At 34.8% G+C, this 18,139-nt stretch overlaps 2 protein-coding genes across 3 annotated transcripts in view; one reads left to right on the top strand and one right to left on the bottom strand.

Moving 5' to 3' along the window:
• The window catches only part of GLMN (glomulin, FKBP associated protein), a 32,214-nt gene extending 30,553 nt beyond the window's left edge, over positions 1 to 1,661 (top strand). The window contains exons 17-19 of one of the 2 annotated variants that reach the window (XM_039236428.1): positions 518 to 641; positions 1,240 to 1,322; positions 1,421 to 1,661. In XM_039236428.1, the coding sequence (XP_039092359.1) occupies positions 518 to 641; positions 1,240 to 1,322; positions 1,421 to 1,537 (324 nt within the window). In that variant the 3' untranslated portion in view covers positions 1,538 to 1,661. Of the gene's footprint in view, positions 1 to 517; positions 642 to 1,239; positions 1,323 to 1,420 lie in introns of those variants that run through there. The other variant, XM_039236429.1, reaches the window with a different exon arrangement.
• Positions 1,662 to 2,585: 924 nt separating this feature from the next.
• CUNH1orf146 (chromosome unknown C1orf146 homolog) overlaps positions 2,586 to 18,139 on the bottom strand; it is a 37,183-nt gene continuing 21,629 nt past the window's right edge. Inside the window, exons 2-6 of the mRNA XM_039236430.1 lie at positions 17,334 to 17,445; positions 5,725 to 5,815; positions 4,084 to 4,252; positions 3,622 to 3,700; positions 2,586 to 2,796 (exon numbers count right to left, since the gene is read on the bottom strand). Coding sequence (XP_039092361.1) covers positions 2,677 to 2,796; positions 3,622 to 3,700; positions 4,084 to 4,252; positions 5,725 to 5,815; positions 17,334 to 17,402 — 528 coding nt within the window. The 5' untranslated portion in view covers positions 17,403 to 17,445 and the 3' untranslated portion in view covers positions 2,586 to 2,676. The remainder of the gene's footprint in view (positions 2,797 to 3,621; positions 3,701 to 4,083; positions 4,253 to 5,724; positions 5,816 to 17,333; positions 17,446 to 18,139) is intronic.

Raw genomic sequence — 18,139 nt, 5'->3', positions numbered from 1 at the left:
AGCAGGTACAATCTCTATCCACATGGATCACCAGAAAATTCACTAACAGCTTTGTGTTAGAAATGTTTCCATTAACAGAGAAGGGAAAGAATCCTCTAGAACTAGATCTGTGACAAGGATATCAATTGAACAATCAAGTTGAAAGAATATATAAAGTAGTCATTGTAGGGATGGTTTTTACAGGAAGAGAAAGGTCTCATCATATGGATTATTCTTAGATAATTTTCTTATACATAAAACTTGTACATTAAACATCTCAAAGTCAGGAGCTGTCCAAATGGTATAGGAGTTAGTGTAGCTTCCAAAGTACATTTTTGTTTTGACTGGTATTTTATTTTGATTGGTAGTCACATAAAATAACTAGATGTAATAATGAATGTTTATTAAATAGTAAATTATCTTGGAAGGCAAGGATCAGATTTTTGTTTCTTCAGCTCTTAACATGTGTTTAATAATAATGGGCAATCAAGAAATGTTGAACCAAGTAACTAATTCTTTCATTAATTCTTCTGAACAGACTGGATTATGGACAGAACTTGGAAAGATTGAGAATAATTTCTTAAAGCCACTCCATACAGGACTTAATATGTCAAAAGCACATTATGAAGCAGAAATTAAAAATAGCCAAGAAAATAGCCAAGGTTGGTAATGTGTATTTCCAATGTAATAGTTAGGTCTAAAAAGTAGTCAAATTTTAGAACTGTTATGTATATTCAAAATAAAGAACTCTTTATTGTCATATTTGTTTATTTTATAACAAGGAACCATGACAATTAAGTCATTTCATTTATAATTAAAATGATTTTTAACAGATCTGTAAAGCCAGTTAACATTGAAATTGGGTTAACAAAGATTTAAAACAAATTGAAGTATATACTGGTTTAAAACAAGATTAAGATCAAATTCTGATTAAGAATCTTAATAGTATTACATGTATTTCTGTTTGGATATTGCACTAACTTTGGTATGGCTCTGTCCAGCCCCCCCACCTATCCTCACTGCCAGCCTCACTCAAATAAATCTGTACAAATTACAAAAAAGAATCTCAGATTCAGAAATACTTTTTATAAAGTCAGCAATTCTACTGTAATAATCTCTTTTCTATATAACTGTGAGGGTATTTCTTAAAGGCATTACTAGAAATTTATTTTTAGTGTAGCATATAATAATGAGTGAAGGTTACAAATTGATCATTGAAATCCAAGAGTTGTTTTAATGGTTACATTTTTTTCTTAACAGTTGTCCAGAAATCTAAAGATCTTTGCTCTGTAACGGTAGGTGGAGAAGAGATCCCTAATATGCCACCTGAAATGCAGCTTAAGGTATATCTGAAATTTTCCTAAGCTACATCCAGCTGAGCACTTTGTTTTTTTGTTTTAACAGCAACATTAATATAATACTAATTTGCTTGGCATTGTAGGTTCTACATTCAGCTCTTTTCACATTTGATTTGATTGAAAGTGTTTTGGCTCGAGTAGAAGAACTCATTGAAATAAAAACAAAGTCTACTCCTGAAGAAAATATTGGGATAAAATGAACTTCCATTCCCCAAAATAAAAACTAGTAAAATACTGTGTTTTCCATTATGATTATTTAACATCTTTATAAAAAATTTTCTGTAAAATACTCCTAGAAAAAATAAATGTACTCTTTCTCATTTACTGGTTTCTGTGATGACATATTATGGATCAGTAGTATTCTTTGGTTTTAAAAAGATTATCTACATGGTAATAATGCCTATATATGTATTCTAAATCCTACTGTTGAAAATCCAATACAAACTAATAATTTATATTACAATTTCATAAAAGGTAGGTGAGTTGCCTTTATGCATTCATACAGGTGTAATGAGTTTATAAATACATTGATACACTTTATGTTCCAGTTAGATGCTATAACATATTTTAGAACTCTTAGTGTTGGGCACCTGGGTGGTTCAGTTGGTTAAGCATCCACTTTTGACTCAGGTCATGATCTCACAGCTTGTGAGTTCGAGCTCCATGTTGGGTTCTGTGCTCACAGCTCAGAGCCTGGAGCCTGCTTTGGATTCTGTCTCCCTCTCTCTCTACCCCTTCCCCAGCTCACACTCTGTCTCTCTCAAAAATACACAAACATTAAAAAAAAATTTAGAACTTCTAATATCAAAGAGGGTATCACAGCACTCTAAAAGTGTACAGAGAAGTTTTCATTTAGGCCAGTTGGCTGCTTCTCTTAATTTCCCTGCCTCAGGAGGAGTCTTAGTGGGCAGAGTCCCATTACCACCTCTCTAGGAGCAGTTACAATATGAAAGATCTACAAAGATTAATTTTGGAAGTAATGGCAGCCTTTGTGGTAAAGCTAAAAAGTGTATGTGACTTTCCTTTTAGTCTAAGGGGCTAGTTTAAAAATGCTGTGTTTTCATTTTGTAGTAAATATTTATCCACCCAACTCAATTTGTATCATTAAGAAACTGCATCTGACTTTCTAAATATATGTATGTACCAATGTTTTCTAAACATTAAAGGGATTACTCAACAAAACTGAAAATAAAATAAATTTTAGTCATATGCATTTTATTTAAAACTTTAAAGAATCTTTAAGGTAAATATATATTTGAACATTATAACTGAAGTGGTCTACTTATTTTAATATTCTTCCAAAAGAACATTTGTAATTGATACTCTAATTTGGGTTGAATCAATCACTACTCAGTTTTAACTTTTGAAGTGTTTTCCAAACAGGACTTTGCTCAATGATGTAAGCCTCAGTTGTTATCATTCTATAGCAGATGCTGTCTGTGTATGGTTTGGAGGCCATCTGTAAGAAGTTATAAATATGCAATGTTATTTACAGAAATAAGTCATTTTTACAGGGTCATATAAAAAATATAAACCTTCACTTACTCAACGAGTATCAAATCACCTTCTGTACTAAATACTATGTATGAGTTATGTGAGTAAAAGAAAAATACCTGATTTCGGTCCTTAAGTAATTCCAAACAAGCCAAAAGTAGAATACTGCTTTAATGGAGATCTGTTCCAAGTATAAGAGTAAGAAACACCTAACTCTGCCTAGGGCACATTTCACAGAGGACAAGCATGGAAAGAAAATGGACAACCTGTGTAGTGAAGATCATTCTATAAAATAGGATGTTTGCACTCTGGGGTACCTGGGTGGCTCAGTCAGTTAAGTGTCCCACTCTTGATTTCAGCTCAGGTCATGCTCTCCCTGGCTCTCTGACTCCCGCCCTGCTCCCCCGCTTGTGCACACACACAGTGTCTCAAAATAAATAAATAAACTTTAAAAAAAATGCACTTTGACAGTTCTTGACTACAATCTGGCCAATAATTATATTTTAGAACTTGAAAGAAGATTTAAGTAACCAGTAGGACCAACATCGTGTATATATGCCATATGCTCTTTTGGCCTAAAATTAGTCACTGCGGTAATGACTACCAGAAGTAAATTGAGAAGACTTGAGAGGCTAAGTTCAGGCTTCCAAGAGTTGCAGGCTGAAAAAGCAACTTGTCTGAGGGGAACAGAAACAGTATTTGTCAATCCTGTTCAAGAGGGTGTGCATTTTGAAGTCAAGAACCTTGAAATCTATGAGGGTTTATGTGTCATTTTCCTTAGGTGACTCACCTTAGCTATAGTGCACATAAGATTAATAACATTTACTGTGTTGTGTACTGGAAGTATCCGTAAGTTACTACCCAGGAATCTGAAAAATAATTCGTAAGTTAAATACATTATATAACTTATATAGACATCTGTTAAGTAAGCAGAAAGGAGACAGAAAGCTCTTGCTATTTATTATGTCCTGCCCTATTCCATAGAGGTTATGACAGACTTTGTAGCCAGAATTTAACAGACTAAATGTTCACTTTTGTTTTGGTCTGGCAAGAGAATCTCAGAAATCAGCGTGAACTCTGAAACTTGCTACCCTGATTCTTGGAATACCCATTAGGCCTGCATTTTGTTAACTATGACAAGTTAATATTGTAACGTTTATCTTTTGGCAAAACACAATTCACCTGCTTAAAAGGATTAAGAAATAAAGCAAGCACAATGTAATTTAAGAAAAGTCTTACTATTCTTCCATACCTCTGCTGAATCCTGAACATCAGTTTCCATTCTTCAGGCCCATGGAAGGCAGCAGACAGAACCAAAAAACTATTTTGGTGAATATTAATAAACTTCTCAATTTTGGCTAGAAATATTTCTTCAGCTGATGTAAAGCATTCTTTAGCATCCATCAACAAAAATGCAACTCCTAGGAAAGGTGAACATAATATGAAACATCACTTTGTCATATAATAAAATATTTTGTAAACTCAGTAAAATCAACAAAAATAACTATAATATAGCTGGTAAGTGTCCAAGACCTAAACATATAAGGAACACAATTTACTATAACAAAATTCTTAAAGTACAAAATAATTTAGGTAATCCTTTGAAGTGCTCTATATAAAAGGATGGGTTATTCTAAATAAGAGGAAAAATATGTTTTTGGTCAGTAACCATTTTCTGATGAAGGCACTGTATACAAAATAATGCCAAATTTTAGTTAAAAGTTTTTTCGTGTTATCATGATTTGTTTAAAGCTGAAAATTAAAGATAAATAAGCCTTCAATTAGTTCTTGAAGGAACCTTTGTAGAGAACATTAACTATTATATACATTAATATACTTGGTGAGCAGTTATCTAGGATTTTTTAAATGGGATCAGGCCTGTAAGAATAGTCCTGAAGGTAAATGTGATCTAATTATAGCACCTTAAATGATGAGAAGACAATCTGAGGAAAGTGATTATATGACGCTAATTAAGTGAACTTGGGCAACTGACATAAAAATATAAATTTTTTGCCATCTTCAAGATGGCAATAATAATTGCTTATAGGTTTGTTGAGCGGATTCAATAAGATACAGTATATAAAGTGGCCAAGGAACATAGTAGGTATTAAGAACATTTCACTTCTCCCTAGCGGGCTCTTTATCCAACCACAAAGGATGAATTTGAAGTTGGACCACTGTCAGTCTGGAGTTTTATTTCTAGTAGCTTTTGAAAGCTTCCGGTCTCCAAAACCTCTGCTAGGGTATCAGTCTATCTACAATGCTCCTGATAAAATCCTTTACCTCCACCTGTTTTATCACTTCAGTCATTTCCCTACCACAAAACTATGCTTTGTGCTGCCCCTTTTCCATTGTCCGAGGCTTCTCATATCCTAATCTAATTCCTTCCTGTATTTTGCCCATGATCACTGTGCACTTTTATGATTTGCAGAACTTCTATTTGTCTCCATTTGGTTCTTTTCTTTTACTATTTGTTTATATTCATTAAAATCATGTACAAAGTCATTAAAAAAACATTTTCCTATATTGTTTTTGTATACGGCTTTTGACCAATGTTGTGATGTTGGCTTCTTCATTATTATTGGTAACATTTTACTGTTGGAGAGGTGGCTTTGTTCTATTTTCATCTTAGTTCCAAAACAAGTAGTTTTTAACATCTTCTACCACACTCCACTGGTTTGGCTTTAGTTCAACAATTGTAATCTAAAAAGAAATGTATGTTGTAATTGGCCACATGTACTACTTTTGTAGCAGTAATAGTTTTATACATTTAATTCTCCAAAAATAAAATACCTTATGTTTATTACCTGGTTACTGAACTACCACTATTAGAATTTATACTCCTACATTTTATAAGAAACTTAAGTCAAGGCAGTTAGCAAATACACTGTACCAGAAAGGGAAAAGATAATTGATCCATTTTCCACTGAATCTGAATACCGAATCTTGTGGCTTCGATCTAGGGTAGTTGCAACTTCACAACTCTAAAAAAAAAAGGTTTTTTAGAAACATAAACTTAAGACATGCTTAGAATGATTTTTTATTAAAACTAATGAAAAACTTAAGTTTAATACCATCTTTTATAACTATACTACTTAAATATCTGATCATCAAAGGAGACAGTAAATGTGTTATGGTGGAAAAAACACTTGTAAAAACAAAAATATTTAGTTCTGAAACATACTGTATTTGGAAATGAATTGTGTACTAGTTATGTTATTTAGGGATAGAAACAAAGGACAGTATTAAAGAACTACAAGAAGCAGAACAAATGCAAAGTTCTTTAAAAACACAGCTTGGAGATGGATCCTTTGGAAGGTGGGTGATGGTGAGTTTCTTAGATGGTTCAGAGAACCATGAAATGCCAGATGTACAGAATATTTCAAGGAGACAACCAATTTTCCAACTTATTTTTGTGCACTTTTATTATACTTTTAAAATGCTTTAAGCCTTAGGTGGGTCAGAAAACATGTATGAACATAGCAACAGGACTTCTGTTTGAATACCATCTCAAAAATCATCTCATTTTCTATACAAGTAATTACTTAGATAATTTTATCCAAGCCACTAAAATGTAAGTGGCTAATAGTGTTTCCTGATTGGTTACAGCTTAATCTGATTATTCTCCAAGTAGATATAAATCCCTTAGTTGTATCAATTTTATACTTTGCTTTAGAACATATATATTTTAAGTACACAGGCTGGAATTATGTATAAAATATATGCTTCCTTTCTGTCCTAAAGAGACTATTTTGTGCCAAACAGATCCTGACCTAGAGTTCAACTGTGGCTCTTCCCACAGTTTTAAGATTCCAGCAAAGGCAGACTAAGTAATTTAGGCCAAACCTCCTGCTGCGGCAACTAGAAAAGCTGGACAATTTAAAAAATCTGCTTGAATACATCAGAAAGCTGGCAGGACAGTGAAAAATTATAAGGCCAACATCTATAAAGAAATTCAAAGATAAGAGACCAGCATTTAGGCCACCTTTTCCCTGAGGTCATCTGCCAATTCAGACAAAGACAAGAGGCTGAACACAGCTTCTGATAAAAGTAGAACAGCTCTCACAGGGACTATAGCCTAGCTTCGAAACATTTCAATCCCGGAAATTGTCTTTAGGTGATACTGTATTACTAGTGCTCACAAGTATCTTGCAGAAGCACTCCCTAGAGTAACCTTTCTCAACCAGGTTTCCTCTTTCAAACCCTACAAAGAAAATTATCTGTGTGACTATTCTTTCAATTCTCACATGACTAGTACCATTCTAGATGTAATTCATTTATCACATACAATAGATGCTTTAGGGCTTGAATTGCCAGATTTAGCAAATAAAAATGAAAAACACCCAGCTGAATTTCAATTTCAGATAAACAACAATTTTTTATTTTATTTTAATTGTTTAATGTTTATTTTTGGGAGATAGAGAGGGAGACAGAATCCTAAGCAGGTTCCAGGCTCTGAATTGTCAGCACAGAGGCTGACTGGGGTCGAGCCCATAAACCACAAAATCATGACCTAAGCCGAAGTCATATGCTTAACTGACTGAGCCACCCAGGCACCCCACAACATAATTTTTTAGTAAAAGTATGTCCCGTGCAATATTTGGGATGTACTTATACTAAATTAATTGCTTACCTAAAACCCAAATATTGTAACTGAATGTCCTGTAATGTATGTAGCAACCCTTCTTAGGGCCTTAGGGGTTTAATTCACTTGTAAAATTAAGACTTCTTAGAAGAATAGAACACTATTCTAGGCCTCAAATTATTTCTATTATTTTTCAAGTATAAATTCCAACACACAATAAAAAATAATCAGACATACAAAGAGATGAAATTATTTGAAAGAGAACTATGAGAAACAACAGGCAATAGAAGTAGACTCACAGGGGTTACATAAAGTGAAGTTTTATCGATCCATACCTTACAATAGCAATGTTTACTATGTTTAAGGAGATGAAAGACAAAATTGAGAATTTTGGCTAAGAACCAGAAACTATAAAAGGATGTAACAGATGTGAAAGAGTCAGAAAAGCTTCATAAAATATGACTTAAACCTTTAAAGTAGAAATGAGTTTATTAAGCAGATAAGTGAAGGAAGAAGATAAATGTGAGAACACGGACAGAAAAAGTAACAGGCAAAGTCATTCAGAAACAAAAGTATGATCCTTATACGGGAAGTATGAAAGGTATACACAAGTCAGTTAATTTGAAGATGGTGTTAGGAATAAATGCCTGCATAACCTAAAGACCCATGTATGCCATGTTAATGAATTTTAATCATATGCTATCAGTAGCTACATTTTTAGTGAGAATAATGTAAAAGACTTTTTTTTAAAAATAGTTTATTGTCAAGTTGGTTTCCATATAACACCCAGTGCTCATCCCCACAAGTGCCCTCCTCCATGCCCATCAACCTACTTCCCCTCCCTCCACCTCATCTGCCCTCAGTTTGTTCTCAGCATTCAAGAGTCTCTCATGGTTTGCCTCCCTCCCTCTCCCCCACTATTTTTCCCCTTCTTCTCTCCCATGCTCCTTCGTTAAGTTCCTCCTAACCCTTCTATACGTGCAAACATATGGTAGCTGTACTTCTCTGCCTGACTTATTTCACTCAGCATAACACCCTCAAGTTCCATCCATGTTGCTATGTAAAAGACTTTTCAAATCACCATGCTAGACACCTGGGAAGCAATATAACATTGTATGTCAACTATAGTTCAATAATAAATTTTTAAAAGTTCATATGTTATCTAGGGTGCCAACTAAAAGAATAATGAAAACAATAAAAGAAAATAATAAAAATAAAAATACCAAGTACTGAATTAAAAAAATAGCCAAATTCAAGAGTTAATTTTTCAAAATAACCAGGAGCTAAAACTAGATTTTCCAAAGCATGTTTCATGGAATATTAGTCCCATGAGAATTTAAAACATATTCCATGTTCAATTAGTATTTAGAAACACTGAATATTATTTTATCTCCTTTTGAGGATTTATAATGCATTTGAGCATATGAAAGGCTATTAAGAACAGTGCAGTAAAAAAAAAAAAAGACTTGTATAAATTTGTTTATACAAGCATTCCAAATATAATCCAATACTTGTTTCTGCAAACATAACACCTATTAATATTCTATAAAATTAATATTCTATCAAATCTACTCATTAGGAAGGAAATATAAATAACAGAAATGAGAAAGGGTGCTCAATAACTGATACAGAGTTTATTAGAAAAACAAATGCCAATATGAAAATTTTAATCACAGAAATAGTTATTTCATAAATTTCAACTTAATAAACTATCTCTATCTAACATAGGTAAATTTTTGAAAAAAAATATGAAATAGATTCATAACAATGCAAAACTTCACAAAGCAAAACCACTATTTTTCTACATTTCATAAAAAATTAACAGCACAGAATATCTAATAGAAAAGCTCCTTTTACCTTAAAGAATAATTTCCATACTATATAACTATAGAAATATAAACAAAAAGAATTGTAAAAAATATGAAAAAGGAAACCCCCTATTCCCTACAAAAATAGCACAGAAAGAGAAAACCACAGCCTAATCAATAGTAAACAAGGATTCAAAAATAAAATATTAGGAAACCAAATTGTAAGAGAATATGAAAGAAAAATTCATAATGATCAATTGATTTAATCAAGAAATGAAACGATAAGTCACTTAAGTTCTTCTCAAGAGACAAAAAAACCAATGCAACTGAAAAACTGTACACTTATTTCTGATTAAAAGAAAAACTTTATAAATTAAGCTTAGATGAATATCAATGTAGTAAATACTTTATAGCAACTGGTATATTTTATTCATATAGAATAAAATGCTGGAAGTATTCTCATTAAAATCAGAAATGCAGTTTTAGATGCTCTGGTCATAGCAAAAGGAGATGAGATAAAAATAAGAGATAACAGCTGTCAGAAATTCTAGTGACAAATTATGACTGCTTCCCTTGAAAATCCAATAGAACCAACTGATAATGAATAATGAAAATGCACTGCAGTGATTAAAAATAGATAACCACAAAGACACTTGGTTAAGCATCTGACTTTGGCTGAGGTCATGAGCTCATGGTTCATGAGTTCGAATCCCAAGTGGGGCTCTGTTCTGAAGCTTACAGCCTGGAGCCTACTTTGGATTCTGTGTCTCCCTCCCTCTCTTCCACTCTCCCACATGTGCTGTCTTTCTCTCAAAAAGAAATAAGCATTAAAAAAAAATAATAATAGGAGAGGGAGGCAAGATGACAGAGAAGTAGGAAGCTCTGAACATTTCACTCACCCCCATCTCTCAAACAGAGAAGGCCTGAAGCCATAGGAACCTTTAGAGAATCCAGGAGTTTGGGAAGAAAAGGAGACAGAGTCTGCTGAGAAAACCTTACAGCGTGAGTGCAAACTGGGGAAGATAAAATAGGGCCAGGACCAGAGACCGGTGGGGGACTCCCTTCTGTGGGGAGCTGCAGTGAGTCTAGGGGGAAAAAGAGTGGCTGAAACTGCTCAAGACACTGTCCCTGTTGCTGGAGAAGAGAAAAACCTCCCTGCTCGGGACACAGAGGGATCCAGTTTCCTGCTGTCCAGCTGACCCTAGGCGGGACACACTCATCCTAGGTGACCCCCAGGGAAGCTGCTCTCTGCTCACCAGCTTGACCTGGATGGGATGCGCAGCAACCGTGCCTTTGTGCTTCTGGCTTGGCTGGATCCCCAGGGGGGAGGTGAGAGGCTTGAAACCACTCTGAGGGATTTGCCTGTGAGTTTATATTTCGGGTGACGGAACACAGAGAGGCCCGGTTTCCTGCTGTCCAGCTGACTCTAGGCTGGACACACTGGTCCCAGATGACCCCAGGTGAAAGGGCTCCTTGCTCACCAGCCCAACCTGGAGGAGACGGGAACAGTGGCTTCTGGCTCAAACCCCAAGGGGAAGGTGAGAGGCTTGAAACTGCTCTGAGGGGCTCGCCTGTGAGTTTATATTTCGGGCAATTTCAATGGGGCCTGCAGACTGAGATCTGGAAATGAGGCCTGGCTTGGGATATAGAGCACAGCTCACCTTGGCTATGCCCCCAGCATAGAGAGATCACACCCAAAAGAGTGAGTTGCAATGCTTGGTTCAAGAAGGAACTGGGGCGCTGCCACTTTTCTCCCCACAACTGCCAAGGCAGGACTCCCACAGGACACAATGGACCAAACCATGCCCATCCCTGCTAAAGAGCTGCCCTCTTCTTTTCTTTTCTTTTTTTTAACCAGAGGCATCACCATCCCAGACTTTAGTCTATACTACAAAGCTGTGGTCATCAATACAGTATGGTATTGGCACAAAAACAGACACATAGACCAATGGAATTGAATAGAGAACTCAGAATTGGACCCACAAATGTACAACCAACTAATCTTTGACAAAGCAGGAAAGAGTAGCCCATGGAAAAAAGACTGCCTCTTTAACAGATGGTGGTGGGAGAACTGGACAGCAACATGCAGAATAAAACTAGATCATTTCTCACACCATACACAAAAATAAACTCAAAATGGATAAAGGACCTGAATGTGAGACAGGAAACCATCAAAACCCTACAGGAGAAAGCAGGAAACAACCTCCTTGACCTCAACTGCAATTTCTTACTTGAGACATCCTCAAAGGCAAAGGAATCAAGAGCAAAAATGAATTATTGGGACCTCATCAAAATAAAAAGCTTCTGCACGGCAAAGGAAACAATCCATAAAACTAATAGGTAACCGAGGGAATAGGAAAAGATAGTTGCAAATGACATATCAGATAAAAGGCTAGTATCCAAAATTTATAAGGAACCCACCAAATTCCACACCTGTAAAACAAATAATCCAGTGAAGAAATGGGCAGAAGACATGAACACACACTTCTCCAAAGAGAACATCCAAATGGCCAACAGACACATGAAACGATGCTCAGCGTCCCTCAACATCAGGGAAATACAAATCAAAACCACACTGAGATACCACCTCACACCAGTCAGAGTGGCTAAAATGAACAAATCAGGAGACTATAGATGCTGGCAAGGATGTGGAGAAATGGGCACCCTCCTACATTGTTGGTGGAAATGTAAGCTGGTGCAGCCCCTCTGGAGGTTCCTCAAAAAAATTACCAATAAGAACTCCCCTATGACCCAGCAATAGCACTGCTAGGAATTTACCCAAGGGATACAGGAGTGCTGATGCATAGGGGCACATGTACCCCAATGTTCATAGCAGCACTCTCAACAATAACCAAAACATGGAAAGAGCTAAGTGTCCATCAACGGACAAATGGATCAAGAAGAGGTGGTTTACCTATACAATGGAATTTACATGGCAATGAGAAACAATGAAATCTGGCCATGTGTAGCAACATGGATGGAACTTGAGGGTGTTATCCTGAGCGAAATAAGTCAGGCAGAGAAGTACAGCTACCATATGTTTGCAGGTATAGGTGGATTAGGAGGAACTTAACGGAGGACTGTGGGGAAGAAGAAGGGGAAAAATAGTTGTGGAGAGGGAGGGAGGCCAACCATGAGAGACTCTTGAATGCTGAGAACAAACTGAGGGCTGATGGGGGTGGGGGAGAGAGGGGAAGGGGGATGATGGGCAAGGAGGAGGGCACTTGCTGGGATGAACACTGGGTATTATATGGAATCCAACTTGACAATAAACTATTAAAATAATAATGATAATAATAAATTGCCACCAATTCAAAAGGTTCTACTTACAGATCAAAAACATGGAGAAGAAATACATAATAGCAACAAAAACATCAACTACCAAGGTACTTAAAAAGAAACAGAAACAATATAAGGAAAAAAATTTTTAATTATCTCAGAAAATAAAGACTTGAAAAAAATGATATATCTCGTGTTCAAAAGATGGAAAGAATAAATTTTCCCCTCACTTAATAAATTAGTTCAATTCAAATCAAAAGTGTAATGAAAGGAAACTTTTTTTAACTTAAAGTGATTCTGAAGTTCATGTATGATAAAGTTTGGCAAACTTTTTCAGTAGAAGGCCAGATAATAAATATTTTAGGCTTTTCAGGCTGCATATGATCTGTCATATTTTTTTCTTTTCTTCCTTTCTTCATCCCTATCTCCCTCCTTTGTTTCTCTCACCCTCTTCCTCATCTTCTTTCCCTCCTTCCTTCCTTCCTTCTTTCCTTCCTTTTTCTTTTCTTCCCTTCCTCCCTCCTTCTCTTTCTTTCTATTCTTTAGAAGCCTTTAAAAATGTAAAGACCATGCTTAACTCACTGGCTTGACAATAGCGTGCTGTAGGCCAGGGCATACACCATAGCTTTATGATTCCCTGATCAAAAAGAATACAAGGTTTCTAAAACATATGAATAATATGTAAGGAACATGCCTTACTAAGTTTAAGGTATATCACACAACTACAATGAATTTAAAAGTGTGATAATGATTCAATATTTAATATACACATCAACTAAACAAAATAACAGAATCAGTTTCAAAACTATATAATGATTATCTGTATGTGATCATATGTAGAGATGTATAACACATTTTTAAACCTGAAATATGAAAATTTTATAAGAGCAATTTAAGAAATCTCAGGGAAGAATCTGTTAAATTTAACTATATAATAAACACAGACTGCCTTAATTACTTGAAATAGAATAGAAATAAAAATATGCAACTTACGATGTCACAAATACCAAATAAAATTGAAAGGCAAAAAAACCCCTAAGAAAAATATTAATCAATAGTAGAACACAAATTTATATTCTTTTCAATATTTTAAAGAACAAAACTTATTTATGCCAATAGAAAAATATAAAATTACAGAATTAAAAATGTGCCTGAAAAAATGTTTAATCTCCTTTGTAATTAAAGAAATATAAAATATAAAATACTAAAATAGCAAAGATAGTCATAAAATGGTCACATGTGGAATTGTCATAGGTGAGGAGAAGGTAAGCCTCCTATATACTGCTGATGCCACTGTATATAAAAACATTCTGCAGGGTAATTTGACAATATATAGCAAAAGTGGCCAAATGTGCATGTCCCTTTCTTTAATGCAACTATTCTATTTCAAAGAATTTTTCTAAAACAAAAGCTAGCAATAAATAAAAAGATGTGTAAGATAAATGAAGACACAGCATTTAAAGTATTAAAATATAGGAAATACTGGAATAAAAATGATGGTATCTCCTACTTTCTTTGAAAAGTACACAAAAACCAAAGGAGAATGAGAAACAAGAGGAAACTATCTTTTGTTGAAACTAGGAAACATGTATAACCCCCGCAAAACACATGAAAAAAGAACAGACTTCTAATTTGAGGGACATTTTTGAAAGCCATGTCTGACAATTTTGGCTCCTCTAGGGAAAGAACATTTCAGCTGTGTCTAATGCTTCTCTGATGAATCTTAACAAAATCCAGTATTGGAATGACCTATCTTTTACACGAAAACTACAAGTACACACTGAATCTATTTAACTGTGTAACTAACATGAACATAAACGTGGGAATTATGGTTACTGAAAAAGTATAAGTGTTATGCACATTTGATATAACTAATAAGTTATAAATACCTAGTATAATTGATTTTTGATTATTGGTATAATTAATAAAAGTCCTGAGGAGAGAAGGAAATTAGTAATGTTCTATTTGTTGACCTGATTGGCCACATGGTATTCCTTTTTATAATAACTCTATTAAATGGTTCATATATACTTTTATGTACTTTTCTACTTTTCTCTATGTATATTTCATAAGTTGAAAAAAGTCAAAACAAAATCCTCAATGGATGAGTTCACTAGCAATAGAGAAAAATACTCACGTGGAAGAAAAAACTGATTAAATTACCTAGACTGCAACCTAAAGACAGAAAAAGTAAAAGAGAGGTCAAAATGCATGGAGAATATTGTGAGAAGATGTCATATCTAATGGGAGTTCAGAGAGGACAGAGCAAGGAAATAGGACAGAGGCAATATTAAAGGAGATGATGGATAAGAACTTGATAATAACAACAATTCAAAGGTTCACAAAGCCTCAAAAGACAAAAAAAGAAATCTATACCTTAAAACTACAGAATATCAAAATCTGAAAAGCAGTCAGAAAAGAAAGACAGGTAATCTTCAAGTGACAAACTGACTGCTATCTTATCAACAATAACAATGGAAGTCAGAATCCAGTGAAATGAGTTCCTCATATGCTGAAAGAAAAGATCTATAAATCTAGTGAAAATACCTTTCACTTTGGAGTAAATGGAACTCTCGGACATTGCGGATGAGAGTATAAAAGCATAATTCCCACACATTCATTTATATTTCAGTTACACAGATTAACTATTTACACTGTTGAGGTACCTGGGTGGCTCAGTCGGTTAAGCGTCCGACTTCAGCTCAGGTTACAATCTCATGCTGGACTCTGTCTCCCTCTCTTTGCCCCTTCCCTGCTTGTGCTCTGTCTCTCTCTCTCTCTCAAAAATAAATGAACATTGAAAAAATTAAAAAATAAATGAATAACTATTTACATAAATAGATTCAGTGTTCATTTGTAGTAAAATTGAGGAAAGTTTTGCAATTTCTTATAAAAAATAAACATCTGACCCATATGACCCAGTAATTCCATTACTATGTTTTTACAAGAGAAATGAAAAACACAGGTCAACAGACAGACATATACTGAGGTTCACAGCAATTTACTTCAAAATGGCTAAAAACTGAAAACAACCCAAATGTCCATCTACTGGTAAATAGATAAATAAATTGGGGTATACTCATAAAGTAAACTAGTACTCAACAATTAAACAAACTATTGTAATATGTAACAATATGTAAGCAAGACACAAGAGTACCAACTGTGTCATTCCATCTATATGAAATCCTAGAAGAGGCAAAACCAATTATAGTGATAAGATCAATGGTTACTTCTTGGCTGGAAAAGAAATGACTATAAAAGGACATAAAGGAACTTCTAGAGTGATGCATATGTTCTACATTTTGATTGTGGTGGTAGTTACACAGATATACCCATTTGCCAAAACTCATCAAACTGCACATTTAAAATGTGTGCATTTTATCGTATATAAGTTATACTTCAATTAAATTGACTTTTAAAACATCTTTCAAGATTTAGGGGAAAACAGAAATATTTTGATACTAACAAAAACAGAGTAAGTTTTTACTTCTAGAAAATCTTCGGAGAGGTAAATTCTAAATTATATTCTTCAGATAAAAAGAAAGTGATTTAAAAAGAGAGGTCTGAGCCAAAAGAAGGAAAGGAGAGCAACAACAACAAAGATATGAGCAAATCTAAATAAATGCTAACTTTAGAAAATAACACTTTGTGGAATTAAAAAGTAGAATTAAACTAAATATGGTAACAACAAGAACCTTGTTCTGAGAGTGTTCTAAAATTCTTTTGTGACTTAAGATGAGGATAAAGGTAATTATCCACTATGGATTTTGTGGAGCTAAGTATACATGTTAAAATTTTGAGGGCAACCACTAAAATAGTAGAAATAGAGAATATAATTTCCAAAGCCAGTAAAAGAGAAAACGGATGGAGGTGGGAGTAGAGGGGGAGGGGGGAGAGGGGGAGAAAGACCAACAATCAATACAGAAAGTGACAGGAAAGGAGAGAAAAAAGAAACAGAAAAAGTGGGACAAATAGGACAAAACAAGATGATTAAACATAATAAATGAATTATAAAGAAGTTGTTTTTGGCAAATTAGCATGGGTTGCTGGCTTCCTTTTTCAAAATCAGTCTAAAAAAGCTACACAATTAAGACAGAAACATGAATTCCAGAAACCTAACAAAAGAGAAGCATGAAAAAAACCAGTGAGACCTAAGGCTGTCTTAAACTGGTATGTGTTATGGAGCTAGATGGCTAACTCTAAGGGCAAAGTGCAGCTTAAGGCAGCATTGAGAGGATAGAGAGGATAAAAATCTTATTTTAAGTCTTATTCTGCCTCTCTCCTCTTCACTGTGGAACAGTCATCTCTTGCCTCTTCATTCTAGACATCAGCTAGTGTTCACAGACAAATATCAGGGCAATGGAGAAATCCTGTTGACTAAGGAGTTAAAAACAGCTGTGGACTGACCAACTGCCTCAAGCATTCAACTTCCCATCCCCTCTATCCCCTCCCCATCCAAAATATGGAGACAGCCTCCTCCTTATGCCACTAAGGTACACAAATCAGTTTCTGTGGTTTATATCTTTTTAAAACCTTAAGTAATATATATGTGCATATGTGTTACTGTTTCTCGAATCCTTTAAACATCTCTATCAGAACAGCCTTATAGAGAAAAAATGAACTTAAAAAAACTTCCAACCCTCAAATATTTAGAGATGTAAGATGTTGAAAATATATGCAATAAAGCTTATAATTTATCTTTAAAATACATTTAGTTTATGTTCCTGTTGATCCACATAACTTTGATAATCAAGCTAAGGATCTTTTAAAATATTGTTCTATGGTTTTTAATTTTTAAATTAAAGATCAATGGCCCAAATGTCTCTTTACCTTAAGAGATGAGCTAATAATAATGGTGGTTGTCCATTTTGTTTTTTCTTTTGTGCCATTTTCAGCCATCTGTCTGTCTTTGGATCAATCCAGCTTCTAATGATGCCACAATCTGAAAAAGTGTAAGAGCAAATAGGACATGTAAATGTAGAAATGTTTGATATAAGAGTAAATTAAAGATAGAAAAGAAACTAGGTGGAGCACCTGTATGGGTCAGTGGGTTAAAGTCCAACTCTAGAGTTTAGCTCAGGTCATGATCTCATAGTCATGAACTCAAGCTCTGTGTCAGGCTCCACCAAGGGTGTGGAGCCTGCTTAAGATTCTGTCTCTCCCTCTCCCTGCGCTCCTCCCCCATGGGAGGGAGGGAGGGAGGGAGGGAGGAAGGAAGGAAGGAAGGAAGGAAGGAAGGAAGGAAGGAAGGACGGAAAGAAAGAAAGAAAGAAAGAAAGAAAGAAAGAAAGAAAGAAAGAAAGAAAGAAAGAAAGAAAGAAAGAAAGAAAGAAAGAGAAAGGAAAGGAAGGAAGGAAAGAAGGAAGGAAGGAAAGAAAGGAAGGAAAGAAAGGAAGGAAGGAAGGAAAGAAAGAGAAAGAAAGAAAGGAAGAAAGGAAGGAAAGAAAGGAAAGGAAGAAAGGAAGAAAGGAAGAAGGAAAGAAAGGAAAGAAAGAAAGAAAGAAAGAAGGAAAAAAAGAAAGGAAGGAAAGAAGGAAGGAAGGAAGGAAAGAAAGACAGACAGACAGAAAGAAAGAAAGAAAGAAAGAAAAGAAAGAAAAGAAAGAAAGAAAGAAAGAAAGAAAGAAAGAAAGAAA

Source organism: Hyaena hyaena, unplaced genomic scaffold (genome assembly GCF_003009895.1).
Source record: "Hyaena hyaena isolate Hyena2069 unplaced genomic scaffold, ASM300989v1 scaffold_111, whole genome shotgun sequence".
NCBI classification, from domain to species: domain Eukaryota; kingdom Metazoa; phylum Chordata; class Mammalia; order Carnivora; family Hyaenidae; genus Hyaena; species Hyaena hyaena.
The sequence above is the reverse complement of the archived record's forward strand: the minus strand, read 5'-3'. Positions and strand labels throughout refer to the sequence as shown.